General features: G+C 46.9%; 2 protein-coding genes across 9 annotated transcripts in view; one reads left to right on the forward strand and one right to left on the reverse strand.

The window, feature by feature from the left end:
- Nucleotides 1-11,875, forward strand: part of Kat6b (lysine acetyltransferase 6B) — a 174,027-nt gene extending 162,152 nt beyond the window's left edge. For all 8 annotated transcript variants that reach the window (XM_085828410.1, XM_085828408.1, XM_085828413.1 and 5 more), the window contains 5 exons: nucleotides 1,842-2,073; nucleotides 2,538-2,697; nucleotides 3,261-3,566; nucleotides 5,527-5,818; nucleotides 9,255-11,875. In XM_085828410.1, coding sequence (XP_085684536.1) covers nucleotides 1,842-2,073; nucleotides 2,538-2,697; nucleotides 3,261-3,566; nucleotides 5,527-5,818; nucleotides 9,255-11,791 — 3,527 coding nt within the window. In that variant the 3' untranslated portion in view covers nucleotides 11,792-11,875. The remainder of the gene's footprint in view (nucleotides 1-1,841; nucleotides 2,074-2,537; nucleotides 2,698-3,260; nucleotides 3,567-5,526; nucleotides 5,819-9,254) is intronic.
- A 5,704-nt stretch (nucleotides 11,876-17,579) lies between these two features.
- Nucleotides 17,580-21,911, reverse strand: part of Dusp29 (dual specificity phosphatase 29) — a 28,058-nt gene continuing 23,726 nt past the window's right edge. The window contains exon 3 of the mRNA XM_021182444.2: nucleotides 17,580-18,102. Within this exon, the coding sequence (XP_021038103.1) occupies nucleotides 17,873-18,102 (230 nt within the window). The 3' untranslated portion in view covers nucleotides 17,580-17,872. The remainder of the gene's footprint in view (nucleotides 18,103-21,911) is intronic.

A 21,911-nucleotide genomic window follows, 5' to 3' on the forward strand; every position in this document is an offset into this window, starting at 1 on the left:
TAAAATGAAAGGGAGGGTGGGAATGCTTCCCTCTTAGGTCAAAGTGTGGGAACATAGAGACATAATAAAAACCGTGCCTCCTGGGTAAGGTAGTTCTGTGTAGCAGTGAGTGTAGGTGGGAGGGGGAACTGCTTGTAGGCCAAATTTCTGCCTTCAACAGTGGGATTCACATGAATCAGTGAGGGCCTGGGAACTTCCATAGTTAGTCACTGCAGGGAAATTTTAATTGTGGGATCTTGTGGACAAGGGGAACAGTTATCATCCATGGTTCTATACCTGCGCCTCATCCCCCCACCCCCGGCAGAAGTACAGAGCTGTGGCCCCCAGCTGACTAAGTAAATTTCTCAGTCTATGCCAAGCGCTTAGGGAGCAGGTGATGGGATGTGCCAGTTTTCTGTGCTGAGGTTTGGGCTTCCTCCACTGCTCTGGCAACGCAGCACTCTCCATGTTGACAGGACATGATATGGACTGGCTGCAGCACAGCAGCTGTCCGCGTTAGCGTTCCTGACACCGCTGTTGAAAACCTCAGTGTGGCAGAGCAGCACGCGCCGACAGTGGCTTGGCTGTAAAAGTCTGGTGTTTGTTTGCATTCAATCAGATACTTAAACAGGACGAGATGAGTTAAACCAAAAATCTTAGGCAAAACACGATGCTTATTTTATTTCTATTCTGTATGATGACATCCAAATAAAAGCTGTCAAGATGCAGAATGCTGTTGAGGTAGAGTATCTTGTTCTAGATTTCTGCATTATTTGCAAGTGGTTTTGAGAAACAGGAAAAAAAATGGATCCAAGGCATTGATTTCTCTTTGTAACAACAACAACAAAAAAAAAAAAAAACTAAAACAAAAAATTCTTGCAAGTGCAGCCATTTTGGAACTGTAGATGAAGGGAAGGACCGCCTGAGGTCTGGGCGGGTGTAGAGTGGCCTGGTTTGGGGAGTGCTGCCACCTACTGTTTGTGCTGATGTTTGTTTACAAGCAGGAAGTTCTCGGAGGTGAGGCTGTTGAAACAATTAGAGCAAAGAAGCCATCACTACTTGACAGACATTTCTTCTCTCCTCCATGACTGGCTCTTAATTACCAAGACAGCCACCAGCTTCCGTTCATTTCCTCTAAGTGGGCTTAAAGTCTTCTCATTTCAGAGTTTCTTTGCCAGAAAGCCTGTGCAGTTCAAGCTTCATGTGCTCATGTATTTTATTTGTAATTGTAGGAGCCACATTCTCAGGTTAATTTAATTTTTAAATTAAATTAATTTAGGTTAAGTTAATTTTTATGAAAAGGGTAAAAATAGAGCTAGCATCGTAGATTTGCGTTTGCCACCATGGGCGTGAAAGCCAGTGTTTTATTAATACTAAAACAGCTTCAAATCAGCCGGCTGGTTAAACGGAACAGGCAATGCAGACTGTGTCAGCCAAAGCCCCTTTACTAAGCCCCAGCTGTCAAAGGGTGATCGGGTCCTCTCGTGGAAAACAACCTACCCATTAATGTCAGGGTGGTCCCTCCCCAGGATCCAAGAGATCCTAACATGGAGTATCTGAGAGAATTTCAGGCTTGCAGGGGATTTATGTGTCGAGACTCCCCAGAAGTACTCTCTTTAGTCTTAACTTTCAGCCTCTGTGACATACAATACCATGTATGTTAGCTGCCGCCAGCTGTGTGAATTAGCTTACAGTGTCACCACAAAAGATTGACAAGCAGAAATTTGATGAGGTGACAAGCTTGACAGGACACACTTGACCTGTGTGATGCTTTTACCTTGCGGCTGATGACATTGTTCCTAGTGGTTCCTGGACCTAGCTCTGACAACCAAGCTGAGTGCAGTTTTGCTTTTCCTGCCTAGGCTATTTGCTTTCTCGAAGAGAAGGCCAAGCAGGGTCTCCCGAAAAGCCACTCTCTGACCTGGGCCGGCTCTCCTACCTGGCCTACTGGAAAAGTGTCATCTTGGAATACCTCTACCACCACCACGAGAGGCACATCAGCATCAAGGCCATTAGCAGAGCCACAGGCATGTGCCCACATGACATCGCCACCACTCTGCAGCACCTCCACATGATTGACAGGAGAGATGGCAGGTGAGTGCCCTGCTTTCTGGACAGGCGTGGCCTCCCCACAGCAGGATCAAGCCTGTTGTTGCTTTTGCTGGTTTTCCATTTTCATAACCTGGGTCAAAGGGAGCTGGATTGGCCAGGGACTTTGTTCTTTTAAAACAGGCTCTTATAGCCCAGGTGACCTTCAAACTCATGGCGATCCTCCTGCCTCGGTTCTGGATTACAGGTATGCACCGGCATGTCCACCTAATCTTGAGTTGGTTTGGTTTGGTTTGGTTTGGTTTGGTTTGGTTTGGTTTTCTAGACAGGGCCTCACTGTATAGCCCTGGCATCCCTTCATCTCAGTTTGTTAGACCAGGTTGGCCTTGAACTCACAGAGAGTCTCCTGCCTCTGCCTCCCCCAAGTGCTAAGGTTAAAGGTGTATGCAACCATACCCTGCTAGCTCTCAGTTTTTTATCTCACTTTGTCTTATCTCCCTATATTACAGGTTTGTCATCATTAGAAGGGAAAAGTTGATATTGGGCCACATGGAAAAGCTGAAGAACTGTACCCGACCCAATGAACTTGATCCGGAGAGTCTAAGATGGACCCCAATTTTAATTTCTAATGCTGTGGTTTCTGAGGAAGAGCGAGAAGCTGAGAAGGAGGTGATGATGAGCTGCGTCATCCTGAGTGGTGACTTTTGCATTGTAGTTTGCTTAAGCTAAGAGAGTCATTAGCATCATTGTAAAAGCTCAGTTATAACGCTTATGAAATGATAAAGCACTAGTTTATCCTAACTGATTAAGACATGATAATTTTATTGAATTAAGTATGAAAAATGAGACATTTATCATTGATCACACCGAGGCACTCAGCACTGACAGTATGTAATCAGTTTAGACTTGGTGCTGGGCTGCAGTGCTGCCATGTTAGTCGATTCTTTGTGTTTATGAACTTGCTTAGAGTGCTCCATGCCAGTGAGCATGTAATGTAGTGATAAAGAGCTTGAGTCAATTCAGTGCATCGTTAATACCACTTACTATCCCATGAAACCCAGCCCTCTTAGGTCTGCTCTCCTAACTGATGCCGAGGGTCCTGAGATGTCACAGCTGGAATGTGCTTGACCAGCTGGTCAGAACTCACTTAGAGATAGATCCTTTTTCATTGATCCTGGAGGCTCCAACCGTGTAACTGACCTCACCGATGACCATTTTGCTCCCCACCCCAGGCTGAACGACTAATGGAACAAGCCAGCTGCTGGGAGAAGGAAGAGCAAGAGATCCTGTCGTCCAGAGTTAGCAGTAGGCAATCGTCTGCAAAAGTACAATCAAAGAATAAATACCTGCACTCCCCAGAGAGGCGGCCAGTGGCCGGGGAGCGAGGACAGTTGTTAGAGCTGTCCAAAGAGAGCAGTGAGGAAGAGGAGGAGGAGGAAGATGACGAGGAAGAGGAGGAAGAGGAGGAAGAGGAGGAGAGCATTCAGACATCTCCCCCTCGGTTGACTAAGCCACAGTCAGTTTCCATTAAAAGAAAGGTGTGTGTGCAGTCAAGCTGTTTTCAGTCTGTCTGTCTTCTCTTTGCAGTTTTTGTTTCACTCTCTGTAGTTTCCCTGTAGTTTACATCTCAGTGGTCCAGTGTCACGATCGTTTATCTTACACTTGTGGTTCTGCTTACTGCTAACATGTGCAGCATGCTGACCACCCTAGTCTGGTACTCACTGCCACCTGCTGGTCTGCAGGACACCTCAGAGACCTGGGGGGGGGGTCAGACCAGACCAGGTCACATGACTCACTAGAGGGCCAGCCACACCTCAGAGCTCCAAGTCCAGCGTTCCTGCATTTGTGTCCCTTATTCTCACATAGGGTTCTTAGGTATTCCGCATCCTTTAGTTTGCTGCTTGTGTTCTGCTTGTGTGGCCAGCGACACAGAAGTAAAACTCGTCATATCCTGGGTACCAGGTAGTCTCCCCAGACGGCGCCAGTTCCTGCCCAGTGGGATAGAAAGCGCAACATTGGTTTGTGTGGGGGTAAATGTTCTTCCACGTCTGCTATCTTTGTCTGCGGTTTCTATCTGTGACATACAGCAGGGCAGATATTATTAATGCAGCCTTGACAAGGAGGGATAACACAGTAGAAGTGAAAGCTCTTCCCAGGGGCTGTCCTAAGAAGTATTTTCCAGGCAGTTTGCTAGTCTAACTCCTAACTAGGTTCTTTCTTCTGACCTCACAGTTGGAGTTAGCAGAGGGAGAACCCCATGAAGTGCACTTGTGGCTACTCAGCATTTTAACTTCTTACACAGAGAAGACAGTCTTGTGTTATGGGTAGAATGAGAGGAAGGAGATCTATAAACAGAATCATTCCAGTCATGGTGTGGGCCACAGCTCTCCATATGGATTCAACCTGAAGGAAACCACTCTTTATATTGGCTGCACTTGTGTTTGGGAGAAAGGTGTAGGGGCTTAGGGAACAGGTAACAGCAAGTGTTAAGTTACTAATATGGTTAAATTTTAGAATATTAATAGGCCTATATGTGTTCTTTAAGAACATTGAAAGCATTAAAAATGTAAGATGCAGGAATTCTTCAGTACTGTTTATCTGGAAGTAGTGCCCCCCACCCCCACCATGCTGGGAGGGGAGCCCAGTGCCTTTTGCATGAGAGGTAAGTGCTCTGCTAGTGAGCTACGCCCTGGCCCTGGCCCGAGGCTGATATTCACGTAGACATATTGAACCCTCACAGAGCAGCATTCCGCCAATTTCATGGTTCATTGACACATATCTTAGCATTGAATCTACCTGTACCTTTATTTAAATCTTGTATATTAGATGGGTTCCCTCCCCCTTGGGAAAATAGCTTATTGTTACAACCACAGGAAGTCATTTGTGCCATTATCTTATTCAGAGACTGTGTTACTTTTTAAGGTATCTTCCATATCAAAATAGTCTATAAAATTATTAACTGCCCACATCCCAGTAGCCAAGACTCTACCTCTGCAGTTTCTAGCCAGTAATTATTCAAGCACCTTTTCATTTTGGGACCAGGAAGTTCACCTTCAGCCCCACCATGTTTCTCATAGTGCCTATCATGCCATGGGCATCTCCAGAGCAGTTACAAGGTGATAGCCGATTATTGCAACACTTATAAAAGCGTTTCTAGAAACATCTGTGATAGGCCAGATACTGAAGCTGGTGAGTGCCACTTAAAAAATAGATGCTGGAAAAGCAGTGCTCAGCTTTTAAAATCTGCAGCTGAGTCGTGAGGATGTTCTCTCAAAGCCTCGGCTTGAGCAAACAAGTGCTGTATTGGAAAACATATGCCTGTGTTCTTGGCACCCAAGAGGGATGTTCAACATCAAATGGAAGGTTAAGTACAAAGGCACTGAAGAAGTCCTGACAGGTAAGAGTCTCAGGCGCACGTCAGTACAGGTTTACTGCATATCACCTCAGCTGTTTAATTTCTCAGGAGCACTTATGTATTATGTTTTGAATTAATTTCAGAGGCCTTTTGTAGTAAAGAAGAAAAGGGGTCGTAAACGCAGGAGGATCAACAGCAGTGTAACCACCGAGACCATTTCCGAGACGACAGAAGTGCTGAATGAGCCCTTTGACAACTCGGATGAGGAGAGACCAATGCCGCAGCTGGAGCCTCCCTGTGAGATCCCAGTGGAGGAGGGCGGCAGGAAGCCAGTTCTGAGAAAAGCATTCCAACATCAGCCAGGGAGGAAAAGGCAGACGGAGGAAGAGGAAGGGGAAGACAATCATTTCGTCAAGAGCGCTGCCCTCTGTAGAAGTAAGTGGAGCTTTAGCCGCAGCGTGTGCCCGTGCACCTGAAACACGTGCCAGCCCAGCCTTTCTCATTCCCACCGTCTCACCCCTCTTTCCTTGGAATGGGGTACTTTGTTTCTAAATGAGAATAATCCTGTAGGTGGTTTCATCTTACTCTGGAAGCTAGTAAGAAACACAGTGCGCGTCCCTTGATACTGCTCTGTGATCTTCTACTTAATTAGCATTTCTGGACATCAGGGTATTTGTTACCAGTGTGCACTTCTGTTTTCCTTGAAAACAACTTCTCAGTGCATCAGGGTGTATCCTAATATTCCTCTGTGTGATCCAGCACCACCTGAACTTCAAACACCATCAGTATCAATCAGCTTTGGTAATCTGAGGTGATACAGAAATCCCAAAGACAGACTTTCTTTTGAAGTTGACAGGGATACCCTCTTCTACAAACATACCAGACTCAAGTGAATTGTCTTTGATGCCCTGTTTTAAAGCACGTATCCCTTACTCTGCTAGCACAGGAACTCCAAGATGGACGGTGAGGACCTGTAGGACAGCTCCTGGTATCTGGAAGGCTAAAATGACTCGGTCTAAAACGTGCTGCAGCCTAGGGAACAACTCACCTCCTTTCTCTGGGATTCCCATAGGAATTGCTGTCTATGTCTCTTCTTCAGAACATAAGCCAGCACCTCCCTGACTCCTCAGTGAATATCTGCTATCTCCTGTTTCATTTTTTAAAATGTTATCCTTTCCTTTTTTAAAGACAGGCTCTCACTATGTAGCCCCAGCTGGCCTGGAACTCACTATATAGACACACTGGCCTCAAACTCTGAGGTCAGCCTTTCCCTGCCCTTCAGGTGCTGGGATTGACCAGCATACCTGGCCCATTCTCCCTCTCCTTCTCTCCTCTCCTCTCTATCTCTCTCTTCTTTGTCTCTCTCTTCTTTGTCTCTCTCTCTGTCTCTCTCTCTCTCTCTCTTTCTCCCCCCCCCCCTCCAGTTTTACTTAGAATTCAACCTGTTTGTGCTCGTCTTGTACCTGGTGAGCCCCCAAGACCTGTCAGTCTTCCTCTGCCCCCTGAGTACTGAGAGAAAGGTTCCAGGCATAAGGCAGCCCACATTGCCCTTATGTGTGTATGAGGAATCTGAATGCAAGCCTTCAGCATTGTGTGGCAAGCTCTTACACTGAGCCATTCCCCAGCTCCTGTGCACATGTGAGGCTCATGGAGAGCTCCCTGTGCAGATGTGGACGCTGAGCCTGATTCTCACGTGTTGGCTCAGAAGCCTGCAGATGAGCTGCTGCTGCCGCCGCTGCCTCTCACCTTGGCTTTGTTCTCTTTACCTTTTATGGTCACATTCCACCATATTTCTTTCACGATCCTCTCTCCTTTCTTAAAGGAGATTATTAGAAAACTCATCTTCTCATCTAGGGATGTATTCCTATAGAGACTGTATGGCCAGTGACTCATAGAATAAACATGGGTAAAGGTACTTGCTACCAAGCCTGACAGCCTGATTTTGATCCCAAAAACTCACATGGTAGCAAGAGGAAACCAGTTTCTTCAAGTTGGTGATGCTCACCTTCAATCCCAATACTCGGGCAGAAACAGAGGCAAGCAGATCTCTGAGTTCAAGGCCAGCCTGGTCTACAGTGCTGTTTCTAGGACAGCCACAGCTACACAAAGAAACTGTCACCAAAAGAGGTGAGGAGGGGTGCTAAGAGACATTGAGATGGCTGATTCCTGCCATTGTGAATGAGAGGAAGTGGTGCGAGTATCCTTGGGGAAGTGGCCGAGCTCTGGAGCTTGTGCAGAGTCCTCCTCTCTAAATCAAGTACATGCTGTCAGCTAGTGGTGAGCGGGATGTCTGTAGGGAAGTTTATGTGCCCTCACTTTATTATATAAATGAGCTGACTTTGCTGGACTCCATCCATTCTGGCATCAACTTTGTGACTTTGTTTTTATTCTCTAAAATACTGTTTGTTTGTTTGTTTGTTTGTTTGCAGACAGAAGCTGTCCTAGAACTCACTGTATAGACCAGGCACCACCACCCAGCAAAAATAGTGTTTAATAAGAAATGTCTTAAGGTCTCAGTGTTTTATATCTGCATACTTATTCATGAATATGTATATTTGTTTGCTGTATTTTAAGTAGCAAACATTTGTTTTGTTTTGTTTTGTTTTGTTTATTCCTCTCAGAATTTTATAAGGTGGAGTTTGGGTGAGAGAAAACCCTGAAGCAGTTGTCTGCCTGTACAGGACAACTGGTATAGAGAGCCTTTGAAACAAACATTCTTATTTCTGTGTACATATAGGTCCAGAAGAATAGGTTTTAGACTTGTAAGAAAATGTTCATTTCTATCTGGTTTCTGATTGTCATTCTAAATCAGGCCTTGTATTTGAAAAGCAGACTGATCCCTAATATACCATGAGCAGAATCCCTGATTTAAAACAACAATGGGGGCTAGAGAGCTAGCTCAGCGGGTAAGAGTACTGACTGCTCTTCCAGAGGTCCTGAGTTCATGTCCTGGCAACCACATGGTGGCTCACAACCATCTGTAATGGGTTCTGATGCCCTCTTCTGGTGTGTCTGAAGACAGCGATGGTATACTCACATACATCAAATAAATATTTAAAAACAGCAACAACAAAACCCCTGTGTTTTAAATATTCAGTAATATTATGGTAATTGTATTTTAGCTTGTGTCATTGATAAATTGTGATGCTAACAACGACAGTGATTACAACTGCGCTGTTCTGTGTAGTCACTCATTCAGTTCAGAGGTGCACAGTAAGTAATGTCTGGGCTGCAGAGATGCTTGTGGTAAGAGCAGTGGCTGCTCTTCCAGAGGATCCAAGCTCCATCCCCAGCACCCACATAGTGGTACACAGCCATCTATAACTCCAGTTCCAGGGGATCTGATGCCCTCTTCTGGTCTTCATATCAGGCATGTGTATGGTACATAGACATGCATACATGCAAGCAAAGCACCCACACACATAAAATAAAATGAACAATAAATAATAAGAACAAAGTTATGTCAGCTGGGATCATCTAAATCTAGCAAATGTTCACAAAGAGAAGGTCCTTTCCTCCGGATGGTAGCAGATTAACCCTTTGTTAACCCTTTGAGTGCAGTGATGGTTTAGATATAACCCAGCATTAATCCTGCCCTGTGGTATTTTCAGATTTGTTGATGTTGAAATTGATTGTTTTACTTTCTTAGTATTGTGGAGCTCCCAGTTTTTACATCTTAGAATGTCTTTGACTTCCTAGGCCTAGGTTACTCGGGTTGGCCTATTCCACAGTATTCCTGGTTGCCTCTCTCACCAACTCTTCAAGTGCTAAAGTAAAAGCAGCACGTGCTTATCTAAAGAGCTGTGTTACGGTGTCTCTGGTTTTCCTTCCTAAAATGTGTGCTTTTCTGTCTTTTTGTCTCCTCATTAAGAAGATGTAGATGATGATGCAGAACACTTGAAAGAAGGCAGCAAAGACAATCCTGAGCCTCTAAAGTGCAGACAAGTGTGGCCAAAAGGAGCAAAGCGAGGGCTCTCCAAGTGGAAGCAAAGCAAGGAGAGGAAGACGGGGTTCAAGCTGAATCTGTACACCCCACCAGAGACACCCATGGAGCCAGAGGACCAGGTGACGATCGAAGAGCAGAAGGAGCTTTCAGAGGACAAGGGCAGCCCCATGGGGATGGAACGGGAGGTGACAGAGACCGTGGATGCCTTGCTGCCTCAGGAGGGGAACAGAAGGGAAGAGACAGGCATACCCGTGAGTCCACATAAATCACCAGGTGAAAAGGTAGATGAGGAGGACCTCATCAGAGGTGAGGAGGAGGGAGAGGAGGAGGGAGAACGAGAAGAACAGGAAGAGGAAGAGGAAGAAGAAGTAACTGCAGAAAAAGACCAAGATGGTGCTAAAAGTAATGAAAACACAGAACCTGAGATCTCCATGGAAAAGGAAGACCCTGTGCATCTGGATGACCATGAAGAGGACGAGGAAGAGGAGGAAGAGCCATCTCACAATGAAGACCATGATGCAGATGATGAAGATGATGGCCACATGGAGGCTGCCAACATGGAGAGGGGAGACCTCCCAAGAGAAACCTTCAAAGACACACTAGAGGGCCAGGAGGCTTTTTTAGACCTGAGCATTCAGCCAAGTCACTCGAACCCTGAAGTCTTGATGAACTGCGGTGTTGATCTCGCAGTGTCGTGTAACAGTGAGCCAAAGGAGCTTGCTGGGGACACTGGAACTGCACCTGAGTCTGACGCGGAGCCCCCAGAAGAACAGACACAGAAGCAGGACCAAAAGAACAGCGATGGTGTGGATGCTGAGCTCAAAGAGGGAGGCCCAGCCGCTGTGGAAATTGACTCCGAGACTGCCCAGGCTGTTCAGTCTTTGACCCAAGAAAACAGGGAACACGATGACACCTTTCCAGATTGTGCTGAGACTCAAGAGGCCTGTAGAAGCCTGCAGAACTATACACACACAGACCAAAGTCCTCAAATTGCCACCACGCTGGACGAGTGCCAACAGTCAGACCACAGTAGCCCAGTTTCATCTGTCCATTCCCATCCTGGCCAGTCAGTTCGTTCTGTCAATAGCCCCAGTGTCCCTGCCCTAGAGAATAGCTATGCCCAAATCAGCCCCGATCAGACTGCCATCACAGTGCCACCTCTGCAGAACATGGAGACCAGTCCAATGATGGACGTCCCGTCAGTGTCAGATCACTCACAGCAGGTCGTTGACAGCGGATTCAGTGACCTGGGCAGTATTGAGAGCACAACAGAGAACTATGAGAACCCAAGCAGCTATGACTCAACCATGGGAGGCAGTATCTGTGGAAACGGCTCTTCCCAGAACAGCTGCTCCTACAGCAGTCTCACCTCTAGCAATCTGACACAGAACAGCTGTGCTGTCACCCAGCAGATGTCCAACATCAGTGGGAGCTGCAGCATGCTGCAGCAGACCAGCATCAGCTCCCCTCCAACCTGCAGCGTCAAGTCTCCCCAAGGCTGTGTGGTGGAGAGGCCTCCCAGTAGCAGCCAGCAGCTAGCTCAGTGCAGCATGGCCGCCAATTTCACCCCACCCATGCAGCTGGCTGACATCCCCGAGACCAGCAATGCCAACATTGGCTTATATGAGCGAATGGGTCAAAGTGATTTTGGGGCTGGGCACTACCCACAGCCATCTGCCACCTTCAGCCTTGCCAAACTGCAGCAGTTAACTAATACACTTATTGATCATTCATTGCCTTACAGCCATTCCGCTGCTGTGACCTCCTATGCAAACAGTGCCTCTTTGTCCACACCATTAAGTAACACAGGGCTTGTTCAGCTTTCACAGTCTCCACACTCCGTCCCTGGAGGGCCCCAAGCACAAGCTACTATGACCCCACCCCCTAACCTGACTCCTCCTCCCATGAATCTGCCACCACCTCTCCTGCAGCGGAACATGGCTGCATCAAATATTGGCATCTCCCACAGCCAAAGACTGCAAACTCAGATTGCCAGCAAGGGCCACGTCTCCATGAGAACCAAGGCGGCATCTCTGTCACCAGCTGCCGCCACCCATCAGTCACAAATCTATGGACGTTCCCAGACTGTAGCCATGCAGGGTCCTGCACGGACTTTAACGATGCAAAGAGGCATGAACATGAGTGTGAACTTGATGCCAGCGCCAGCCTACAATGTCAACTCGGTGAACATGAACATGAACACTCTGAATGCCATGAATGGGTATAGCATGTCCCAGCCGATGATGAACAGTGGTTACCACAGCAACCACGGCTACATGAATCAAACCCCCCAGTACCCTATGCAGATGCAGATGGGCATGATGGGAAGCCAGCCATACGCCCAGCAGCCAATGCAGACCCCACCCCACGCTAACATGATGTACACGGCCCCCGGACACCACGGCTACATGAACACGGGCATGTCCAAACAGTCTCTCAATGGGTCCTACATGAGAAGGTAGACAGCCTGGCAGCCCACCCAGCCCACTGGGCCCCACTATTGGATTGATCTGCACAAATACCTTTGAAGAGTACGATTTCAAAACCAGCATTGGTGTGAATGCAAAAACATTTGTTGGCACCATTTATTTAAAAAAAAAAAAAAAAAGCTGTATGCAGCAGAAAGAAAGCCTTATACAAGTTGTTTTTCTTTTTTCCTTTTTTCTTTTTTGGTACCTTTATTTCTGTTACTTTTATATAAAATTCTCTGAAAAGGAAGGCCTCTCTTAGGACTCTAGTTGGCAGCGGCCACACGTCGTGCCTGCTTCCATTAAACAGTGTGGATACAAGCCCCTCCCCAAATCACCTGTTTTAATACTGAACCTCCAGCTTTTCTCCTTCCTGTCTATTCCATGTAAATGCCTTTAGCATTTCAATTACTGTATATTTTGTTTAAGGTGACCCTTCAGCATGCCGCTAATGTCTTTGTTAGTGACAGTGCATTTTGTAGTACTGTACAAGTGTTGTGCTAACGGTAAGCCATTTCTTAAGTTTTTTGCCTTGATTAGGGTACCCTAATTTGAGGGTTTAAAAAAAAAAAACTCTATTTTTGTTAATTATAAAACTGTAAAGAGCTACAGAGCTATCCCCGTCTGGTTAGTGAAGGGGGTTTATTGCTAAATGTTTGGTGTAAAGTTGAGAAGACCCTTTTCCATTTTGGTGGCAGGCTCCTTTGGGGAGAGGCAGCTTTCTGTTTTATAAATGCACACTTCTGTTTATTGAATGAAGCATATCTCAGTGTTTATCTGTCAGGTTTTGAAGCATTTCATATATGTCCAAATACTTGGCAGGATTTAAAAAAAAAACAGTGAATTTGGTGTAAAGTTGCTATTTTATGCAGACGCCTCTAACTTTACATTTTCATTCCATCTGTAGATTTTTCTATCTTTATAAAATATTGGAGTTATTTTTTAAGGAAAAATAGAAAAGTAGCTTGTGAATAGCTCAAACTAAGCTTACAAATCGCATGTAAAAAAGCAGAAAAGTTATTTGTGTCTGTTTCTATTGCGTCCTTTTTTAGCCTTTGTACCTGGACAGGTGACAGTAAGGGCCAAGCAGGAGAGGCAGGCGCGGCCTTGTATAAAATGGGAGCCAGTGGGACTCTTGTATTTACCTGTTCTCTTTTTAGTCAGTTACTTCAAAAAAAACAAAAAAACAAAAACAAAAAAACAAAAGCTGTACATTTTAACATAAAATAAATTATGATGAGCCATTTCTAGCCTCTTGTGTCCTGTCATGTTATGATTGATGGAGAATGACCAGCTGAGCTGTGTCATGTGTCACATTTCAGAACACATACACGATGAGGGAAATAAATTATTTAGTGTAAATTGAAGTTATGAGATTTTTTTCTGATTTGTTTTGACTTTGGGGGAGGGGTTGGCAATAAATATGAATGAGTACTATCTAATGAAACCATCACATATACCAAATACCTATTTAATAAATTAATTTATAATGGATTTTAATGCTTTTCCATGAGAGTTGACTTTATGCTGGTGCATACCTTCTGTATGCCAATCATTGTCTTTAAATAAAGTGAGTTTGTTTTTTTCTTTTTGACTTTGATCTTCATTTTGCCCAGAGCTCCCACATAGATAATCCATTTGCTTCCTTTGTGCCACGTGTAAAGCCCCAGAGGCCTGGTACCACACTAGCAAGCTTGCCTTTTTTTTTTAAAAAGACAAGTCACAAGCTTCTGACTCATGGTGGTATGTCTCCAGATTCGTGTCTTTTCAAACGTGTGGAGGTTTTACTCTGTTGTGAATGATTGTATGTTTTCTTTAGTGTTTATAGTAACACACACAACATGAATGCTTATACACATTCCATGGCATTCAGAGAAAGTTTTGACTGTGAGTTAAAATATTTGCTTAGTTGAGCAACAAATTTAGAAGTAAATTCTTGGCTTGTTACCTGTATGCGTTTGGCCCACTAAGTTTGCAAGGCATCTAAACAGGCGCTCGAAACCCTGCAGATCAAACTGTCCGTAACTTGGCCTCAAGTAGGCAGAGTAGTGCATCCACACCAGCGCTCTCGCCCTTGCTTGCTTTCCGTGCGTGTACGGTGGGGTTAGCATCCACATTTTACCTTTGAGCCATCTGCTCCCAACAAGCCAGTGGAGTAATATCTCAAGTGGATGAGGGAGGCTTCAAAGAAGGCAAAGCGAGAGCAGAATGTAATTTTGAGAGAAAGAAGGTATGCTGTCCGTCTTCTGAGCAGCAGATGATGCTGTGCCGTTTGTCTGGACTGATTGCCAGAGCAGGTGGGAGTGGCTGAGGGTCCCAGCACTGCACATCTGGCAGGAAGCTGTTGTGTGTCTAGGAACCCTACTGAGACCCCCTCCTCCACTTTTTATGTGCTAATTTAGTATCTTGTGTCTTTGGGGGTCTAGGCACGCCCATTTCCCTTTGACAGTAGCCTGTCAATCAATCAGACCTTTGCCCTCTTGCTTGTTTCACAGTCCAAGGGAGCTTATGGATCAAGTGCTAGTAGCTGTTCCTCACCTGCCAGGTCAGCACAGTGGTTCCTTGTGACCCGGGGAGCTGGCTGTAGAGCACCAGGGCCTTATTGGGAGATGGCTTAGATCTGTCATAACTGGACACGACTGCTTTTAGACTGGAATCCTCTGATAGCCCTCATCTTTAAAACCAGCAGTATGTTCTCTCCTTTGTAAGAGTGATCATCTGATGCCAACGGCCCTTAAATAGCTCACATGGTGCCTACCCAGGTATGAGGGCCTTACTTGCCTACATACTGTTAGAAATAGTGACCCAGGCTGCTTTTGTCAGCACTCCGCCCCCATAAACTACACACACTGCCCAGGAGTGGGAGGAACACAACAAAGTTAATTGCCCCCAACTCGCCCAGCTACAAATTGTAAGCTGCAATCTATCCAGATGACCGGAATCAGCTCTCCTAAACACGAGTCTGAAATGGCCCAAACTTGTCACGTCTCTGCCATAAAATCTGTACTGCTCAGTGAATGCGGGGTCCTTTGTTGGAGGACTCAAACTCAGGTGCAACCTCCTGCCATCTTTCTGGGGTGGCATTCCTGTGTCTTCCTCCTTTACCCACTAATACACACCCAGAATGTTATTTCCCTCTGGTCATGAGCATTTCTTCCGCCTCAAGATTCCAAGTCAAATTTCTAGAATCTCCTGACCCCTCAGGCTGTGTGCACCAAGTGCCAGCTCCCAGTGTGTTCTCAGGTTCCCCCTTTCCAACTGAGGAAGAGAGCTATGGATTATTTCTTAAAGGTTTTGTTTTCATTTTAAGTAGAGGGAGTGTTTTGCCTGCACTGTATGTGTGTCCCTGTTACCCATGGAAGCCAGAAGAGACTTTGGGTCCCCTGGAGCTGGAGTTGCAGGCAGTTGTGAGCCACCGTGTGTGTGCTGGGAACCAAACCTGGGTGTTCTTAACCACTGAGTCAACTCTCCAGCATAGGTCAGGAATTCAAAACCAGCCTGGGCTGCATAGGCAGTGAGATGCTTTCTCAGACCCTCCTAGCAATAAAGGTTTCTCAGTGAGAAATGAGCTGCTTGGGGTTTTTTCTATCGAAGGTGGCTAACCCACCAAGAGCCAATATTCCCTAGGTCACCCCCACCTTGTAAAACTTTTATTCAAATCTTTTCATCTCCCCCACCCTGTAAAACTTTGAAGTAAAGGCCTTGGCTCTTGCCGGTTTCCTCTTTCCTTCATTTCCTTCTCTATGCTTTCCAAATTAGCCAGGCTAGGGTAGACTGTGAGATTGAACCTCAGCCAGTGGAGCAGCCAAGCTCCCCCTTGCGTTAAGGATAAAAGGCAGGCCGGCTTGGCCCTCTGCGTGCTGACCAGCCCCATTTGGCTTGAGCACGCCTTATTTTACAATAAGAAGTGGCCTTCCCTGGTTAACTTCGAATTTATTTCAGAGCACAGGAGGAAGCAGGTTCTTTCCCAACACCCCACTAACTTGTCTGAGGTGGCCTCTCCCCACCATTTCATCTCCCATATCCCATACTGCATTTTATTACCATCTGCACTTTGTAATTTGCTTAATCCGGTTTTAGAATGTACTATAAATCTCAATAATGCTTTTTAACCAAGCGAAAACTTTGCTTATGAAGTCTTTAAACACTAAAATTTCTGTTCCTCCATTCTCTTCTAAATTCCAGGAGTCGGCAGGACCAGACAGCTAACACTGGGTTCTCTGCTTCAAAAGGACTCCACTCCAGGGAAAGGGGGGGGTGTGGTATGAGGTACGGGGACAGTGGCTCCAGAAAATCCTGAGTGGGACTATGTATGTTCTATCGTACACGTGCGTTCACCTTCAGCGAGTATGTCATGAAAATAGAAATGCTGACTTGCCTGGATACTGAATGGATGAGACGAACAGAGCTGAGGTCAAAAGGAGCCAGCAGGATGCTCTGAAACGCCTAAGTAGGAACGACTTTGACCCTGGGTTCCTCCCCCAGGAGCCCTTGGCTCATAGGACACCAAGTCTGGGTCATCGGGGAGTCCATTGCCGGCCTCTGCCACTCCAGTGCTCTCTTCCTCAGAACCACGAGAGCCCTGCTTTGTCCCGCCAAGCACCTGGCCCACTGAGCACTGTCTCCACCTCAGTCTTGCTGCCTCACAAGAGCAGGTGACTCGGTGTGTTGGCGGTACAGCTTTGCCTGATGCCTTTGCAACGTTGTGGCAATGTTTTGTTTTTTTTTTAACTTATTAGGAAACCAATATTGTAACTGTTAAGTGAGTCTCTAGTAATCTCCCTTACCTATGTTAAGATGAGGACCCAGCCTTCTCCTGGACTAAGGACACCCAGAGAGAGCATCCTCAGAATTCCTGGAAACCAACCTAACCACAAGGTCCCAAGCTACAAGTGGCGTGAAAGTAAAACAGCGTCCCCAGGAGTCACAGTGACCTGGATGACTTTACCCAGCTGCCCTGGACTCCAGCACCCTACAGCAAGAACATGTCTTGGATTTTTTAGTTCACACTGAAGACATGGGCCCTTCCTATCCTTCTCCAGCAGGCATTAGACACACACACACACACACACACTTTCTCCAGGATGCTGTCGTTCGTGGTGCTCCACTGCTGGTGTCCTCTCTCAGCAGCCTCTCTCTAGGTTCCATCTTCTCAGGGCTGCTGGTTCTGGAAGCCCACATGCAGGGTTGTGCTGTTGCTGCTGCTGCTGCTGCTGCTGCCACCACTGCTGCTTTCTCAAGAGTGAAGAATGACCATCAGGTGCCAGCTTAGAGCATCTGGCTGCTCCCCCCTCCCCTTCCATGCAAACCACACTGCAAATACCTGCGGGTGTGAGTAAAAAAAAAAAACCTCCCTGCTACCCTTACTGGAGGCAAAGGAGTGTTCTGGTCCCCTAAAACTAAGTGCCCTGCCTCTCCTTTTCTCCCAAATTGTGAGGTTACACTCTTCCTTGTCTAAATTTACCACAACCCATTTGGATGTTGGCAGCTCTGGCTGTGGCAATGCAAGGAAAGGCATTTCTGTTCAGAGGCTCAGGACACCATGCCTACCCCTGCCAGGCGCCTGCGCACATGTACACAGACTGCCACTGAATAAGAAATGTGATTCTGCCCAGGCTTCCTCCCAAGTCGTAAGGCCTGTCCTGTAACACAGCTTACCAGGCAAATTTCTGTGGTTGAAAAAAAAAAAAAAATCAAGCTCTATTTTTTTTATCTTTTTATAATAACATGTTTTTTTTTTCCCTTTCAGAGCCAAGCATTTACTCACAACATAGTACCCACACATTAAAACAAAACAAAACAGCCCAAACAAACAAAGGAAACCTTTTTTTGCTTCCAAGTTAAAGACAGGAGACTGTGGAGAGCGGTACCTTTTCCTTACCCAGTTCCCCCTGCAGCTGACTTGGCCTACCATGAGGCAAAGAACTAGACTGGAGGAGACAGCAGGCATCCTCCCTGCTGGCCCAGCCTTCGGTTTCACTGTCTCATCTCCCCGCCCATCAAAACCTCCATGCAGACGTGCTTCAGCCCTCCGCTCTGGGTGCCAGGGTCTCTGATCCTCTCTGAAGAGGCTCCCTATAGCCCTAGGTCACTGTCCCCTGGCCCGGTCTGTCGCCGCTGCTTCACCAGCTGTTTGTCCAGCTCTCGGAGTTGCTTCAAGAAGCCCCGGTTGGGCAGGACACAGCGGTTCTTAGCCACTTGTTGAATGGCGTCCACCAAAGTCATGTTCTTGTGGATCATCAGGTAGGCCAGGACCAGAGTTGCTGACCGACTTCGGCCCATGGCACAGTGAACCAGGATCTTACCTGCGGGTGGAGGGGACAGGAAAGAAAGCCAGTGCTGAACGGGATGGGGTTCCTCAACCCATATTTACTCTGTCGCCCACAGTTTGGCTTGGGCCACAGCTCCCCATCAGCAAAAGGGGACACAGTCTCTTGGCTCTTTCTTTTTCTTTTTTTCTTTTTTTTTTCTTTTGTTTGTTTTTGTTTTTGTTTTTGAGACAGGGTTTCTCTGTATAGCCCTGGCTGTCCTGGAACTCACTTTGTAGACCAGGCTGGCCTCCAACTCAGAAATCTGCCTGCCTCTGCCTCCCGAGTGCTGAGATTAAAGGCTTACACCACCATGCCCTGCTCTCTTGGCTCTTTCATAGGCGTGTTGGGAAGGCAGTTTCTGTACACTGCACTTGTTTGCTGATGATCAAGTGATAGGATTGGTAACAGGCAGACGCTACAACTCTTGCTTGGTAAGAGAAGGCATTAAACCATCTGCGAGATGGCCCAACTCCATGCCTCAGAGAGTGGCCTCCTGGAAGCGTTTGACTGACGGTTTTAATGTTTATTCAGTCATGTTTAGCAGGGTTCAAATGTCAAAGCATACCCCAGGAGACTGACTGGGTGACACACACACATCCCTCCCACCGGGTTCCTGGACTCTCAAGAGCAACAGGTGTCCCCAACCCTTCATCTCCTCTTCCAGAGAAGAATCTGCCTAGAAGAGTCTCCCGTTTACTGTACTTCATGCCGGCCTCCTACCCTCCCCTCTCCTCCCTCTCTCCCCCTCCCTCCCTCCCTTTTGCTTCTACTGTGGATAGAAACCAGGGTCTCACCCCTGCCAGACAGGCAATGAACTACACTTGCAGCCTTTCAAAACCCATTTCTATATGTTGCTTATTTCATTAACAGTTTACATTTGAGGTCTCTACACATCAGAATATAAATAGTTCTCTTTTCTTTCTTCCTTAAGCATCCTCCCACCCCATGCTGGGAATAAAACCCAAGACCCTACACATGCATGGCAAGCACATCCTCAAGCTGCATCCCCAGCAAGAAATTATTTTCAAAGCATATGCCTTCCTTCCTTTCTTTTTGATGCTGGGGAACCAAATCCAAGGCCTTGTATGTGCTCAATACCCATTATTTCACTGAGCTAGCCCCCTGGCCCTTGCAAGTATATATTTTGAAACTACTGGTGTGTGTGTGTGTGTGTGTGTGTGTGTGTGTACACATATATGTAATATATATAGACAGAGTTTCCCTGTGCAACCCAGGATGTTCTCAAACTCAACATCTCAACATCCTCCTGCCTTAGTCCCTCAAGTGCCAGGATTAAACAATTTAAACAGAATGCAGGGCAGATCCCTGAGATGACCTGGAACGACCGTCCCGTCTTCGGACTGATGGTGAAGGTCAAACCTGCGTGCCTTTTTCACCTCTGAACATCACTGGCTTTGACGTTGACTATGCCAAAGCTCCCACAGCCCCCAAAGGCCTTGGTGAGGTCAGGACTTGGGACACATGAGAGTCTGCTGACTTGCAGACATGAGACCTAGGCTCCCTTCTGCTGCTAACTGCAGGGTGACAAATGACAAAGCTACTCAGCCTCATAAGCCTCAGTTTCTTTGACTGTCAAGTGGAGGGGTAGAGTCAGGTCAGTAAAACCCATATAGAAAAATCTCATATGGTGCTGGATCAGGCTTTCAAACAGTGAGCGCCATGAGTCATGGCACGAGCATCCCACCAACTAAAACTGTCTCCTCACTAGTTCTGGAGGGGTTTTGGTGCTGTGGTTTGGTTTGGGTTGGTTTGGTCCTGCATGTACCAGGCTGGCCTTGAATCCACCCTGTACCTCAAAATATTTTCAATCTCCTGGTCTTCCTGCCTCCATCTCCAGTGTTCTGAGGTTACAGGTATGCACCGCCATACCCTGCTAATAGAACCTGTAAGCAATTGACTCTTCTGACGGTGTTAGCATACAATCTGACTTAGTCCTTGTCACATACACAAAAACAATGGTGCCTTAGTATGAACAATCTCACATGCATCAAATATACAAATAATCATTGCTATGTCTGTTACTTTACACTGGGGAGGGGGCAGGCGATTGATTCCCTTAAAAATGATGTACAAGCAACCAGGTCCCTCAGCTTCTCCACTTGGTGGCGCTCTAGAGCCCACCCAGGACACCCGCTGGCTCTGTCTCATTTCAGCTTTGACTTAAACCTTGTTATCATTGTCCCTGCCTTGCAGATGGAGAGACAGGTTCAGGAGGTGCAATTTCAATTTCTTGCCAGAGGTCATCCACAATACTAATGCCAGAAGTATCTTAATGCAAAACTGTGTTGGAGGCCCTTTCTGTGCCACTGTGCTCCGAGGTTTGGCTCTTGGCTCTCTCTCTCTCTCTCTCTCTCTCTCTCTCTCTCTCTCTCTCTCTCTCTCTCTCTCTCTCTCTCTCTCTCTCTCTCTCTCTCTCTCTCTCTTTCTCTCTCAGCTGTTTCCCATGGCTGAGTGACTCTCTACTGATGTTCATCTAGCTGGCTGGGGTATCTGTGGCTGTGTGACCAAAGTGCTGCCCTGTCTGCTTCTCAGCCTGATGCCCAGAGAGATAAACAGGAAGTTGCCTGTGGACAGTTTCTGCATGGGCATGGCTCTCTGGCCTTTTTAGCTCTCCCTTCTTCATGGGACCAAGCCCAGGCAAGGGCAAGAAGCCAAGACAACATAAGAAATGAAAGAATCAGCCGGGCGTGGTGGCGCACGCCTTTAATCCCAGCACTCGGGAGGCAGAGGCAGGCGGATTTTCTGAGTTCGAGGCCAGCCTGGTCTACAAAGTGAGTTCCAGGACAGCCAGGGCTATACAGAGAAACCCTGTCTCAAAAAACCAAAAAAAAAAAAAAAAAAAAAAGAAATGAAAGAATCAGGGGCTGGAGAGATGGCTCAGCGGTTAAGAGCACTGACTTCTCTTCTGAAGGTCCTGAGTTCAAATCCCAGCAACCACATGATAGCTCACAACCATCCATAATGAAATCTGATGCCCTCTTCTGGAGTGTCTGAAGACAGCTACAGTGTACTTACATATAATAAATAAATAAATCTAAAAAAAAAAAAAAAAAAAAAAGAAGGAAGGAAAAGTCCACACAGTTCTCCTTTTCTCACTCCAAGTGGGATGGGAAGTCCTAGGCACCATGACCAGCTGCAAGGACCACTGATGTGCTGGGGTGGGGGGGGGCTGGCACAGAGGGGTTCTCCAACTCCTCACAATTAGTGCCTTTCTCTGTCTATCCCAGCCAGCAAGGAGGGCAGGCCACAACCCCCTGTGTCATTAAGGGGGCACTGGTCCACATTTTCATCCAGCGTGACCATCCACGCAGATGAGCATCTACCTCTGGCGTTCTAATCTCAATAGAGTGTTCCAGACAGACGCTGCCTGGCCCCTAGCCAGCTCTGCTGACAACCGATGTGCTCCTTCCTCTCCTGTCACAGCTAAGCACTTGTAACAGATGAAAGCTGTAACCGATTAAGCTTTGGGGAACCTAAAGTCTGTGGAAAGAAAGCAGAGAGGAAGAAGAAGACGGGGAAGGAAGATGGGGGGGGCGGGGTTGGGAAGGAGAGAAGGGGGCTCTCAGCTCTGACAGAGCTCTTAGAGCCAAATGTGGTTCTCATTAATGCTGTCAGCCTGGAGAAAGAGGCCCACTACCCCAGGGCAAGAGTGGGTTGTTCTCTGGAGGTCTCAGGTGCCCCTGGGCCCCACCAATTTCCTGTCACCAGAACCTCGGAGTCCTGTTCCCTCTTGGCTCTGGGGCTCTGCCAGGTCCCACTGTTGAGGCCCAGTGTTGGTGGCA

This window comes from Mus caroli, unplaced genomic scaffold, assembly GCF_978045245.1.
Source record: "Mus caroli unplaced genomic scaffold, Mus_caroli_1 scaffold_12, whole genome shotgun sequence".
NCBI classification, from domain to species: domain Eukaryota; kingdom Metazoa; phylum Chordata; class Mammalia; order Rodentia; family Muridae; genus Mus; species Mus caroli.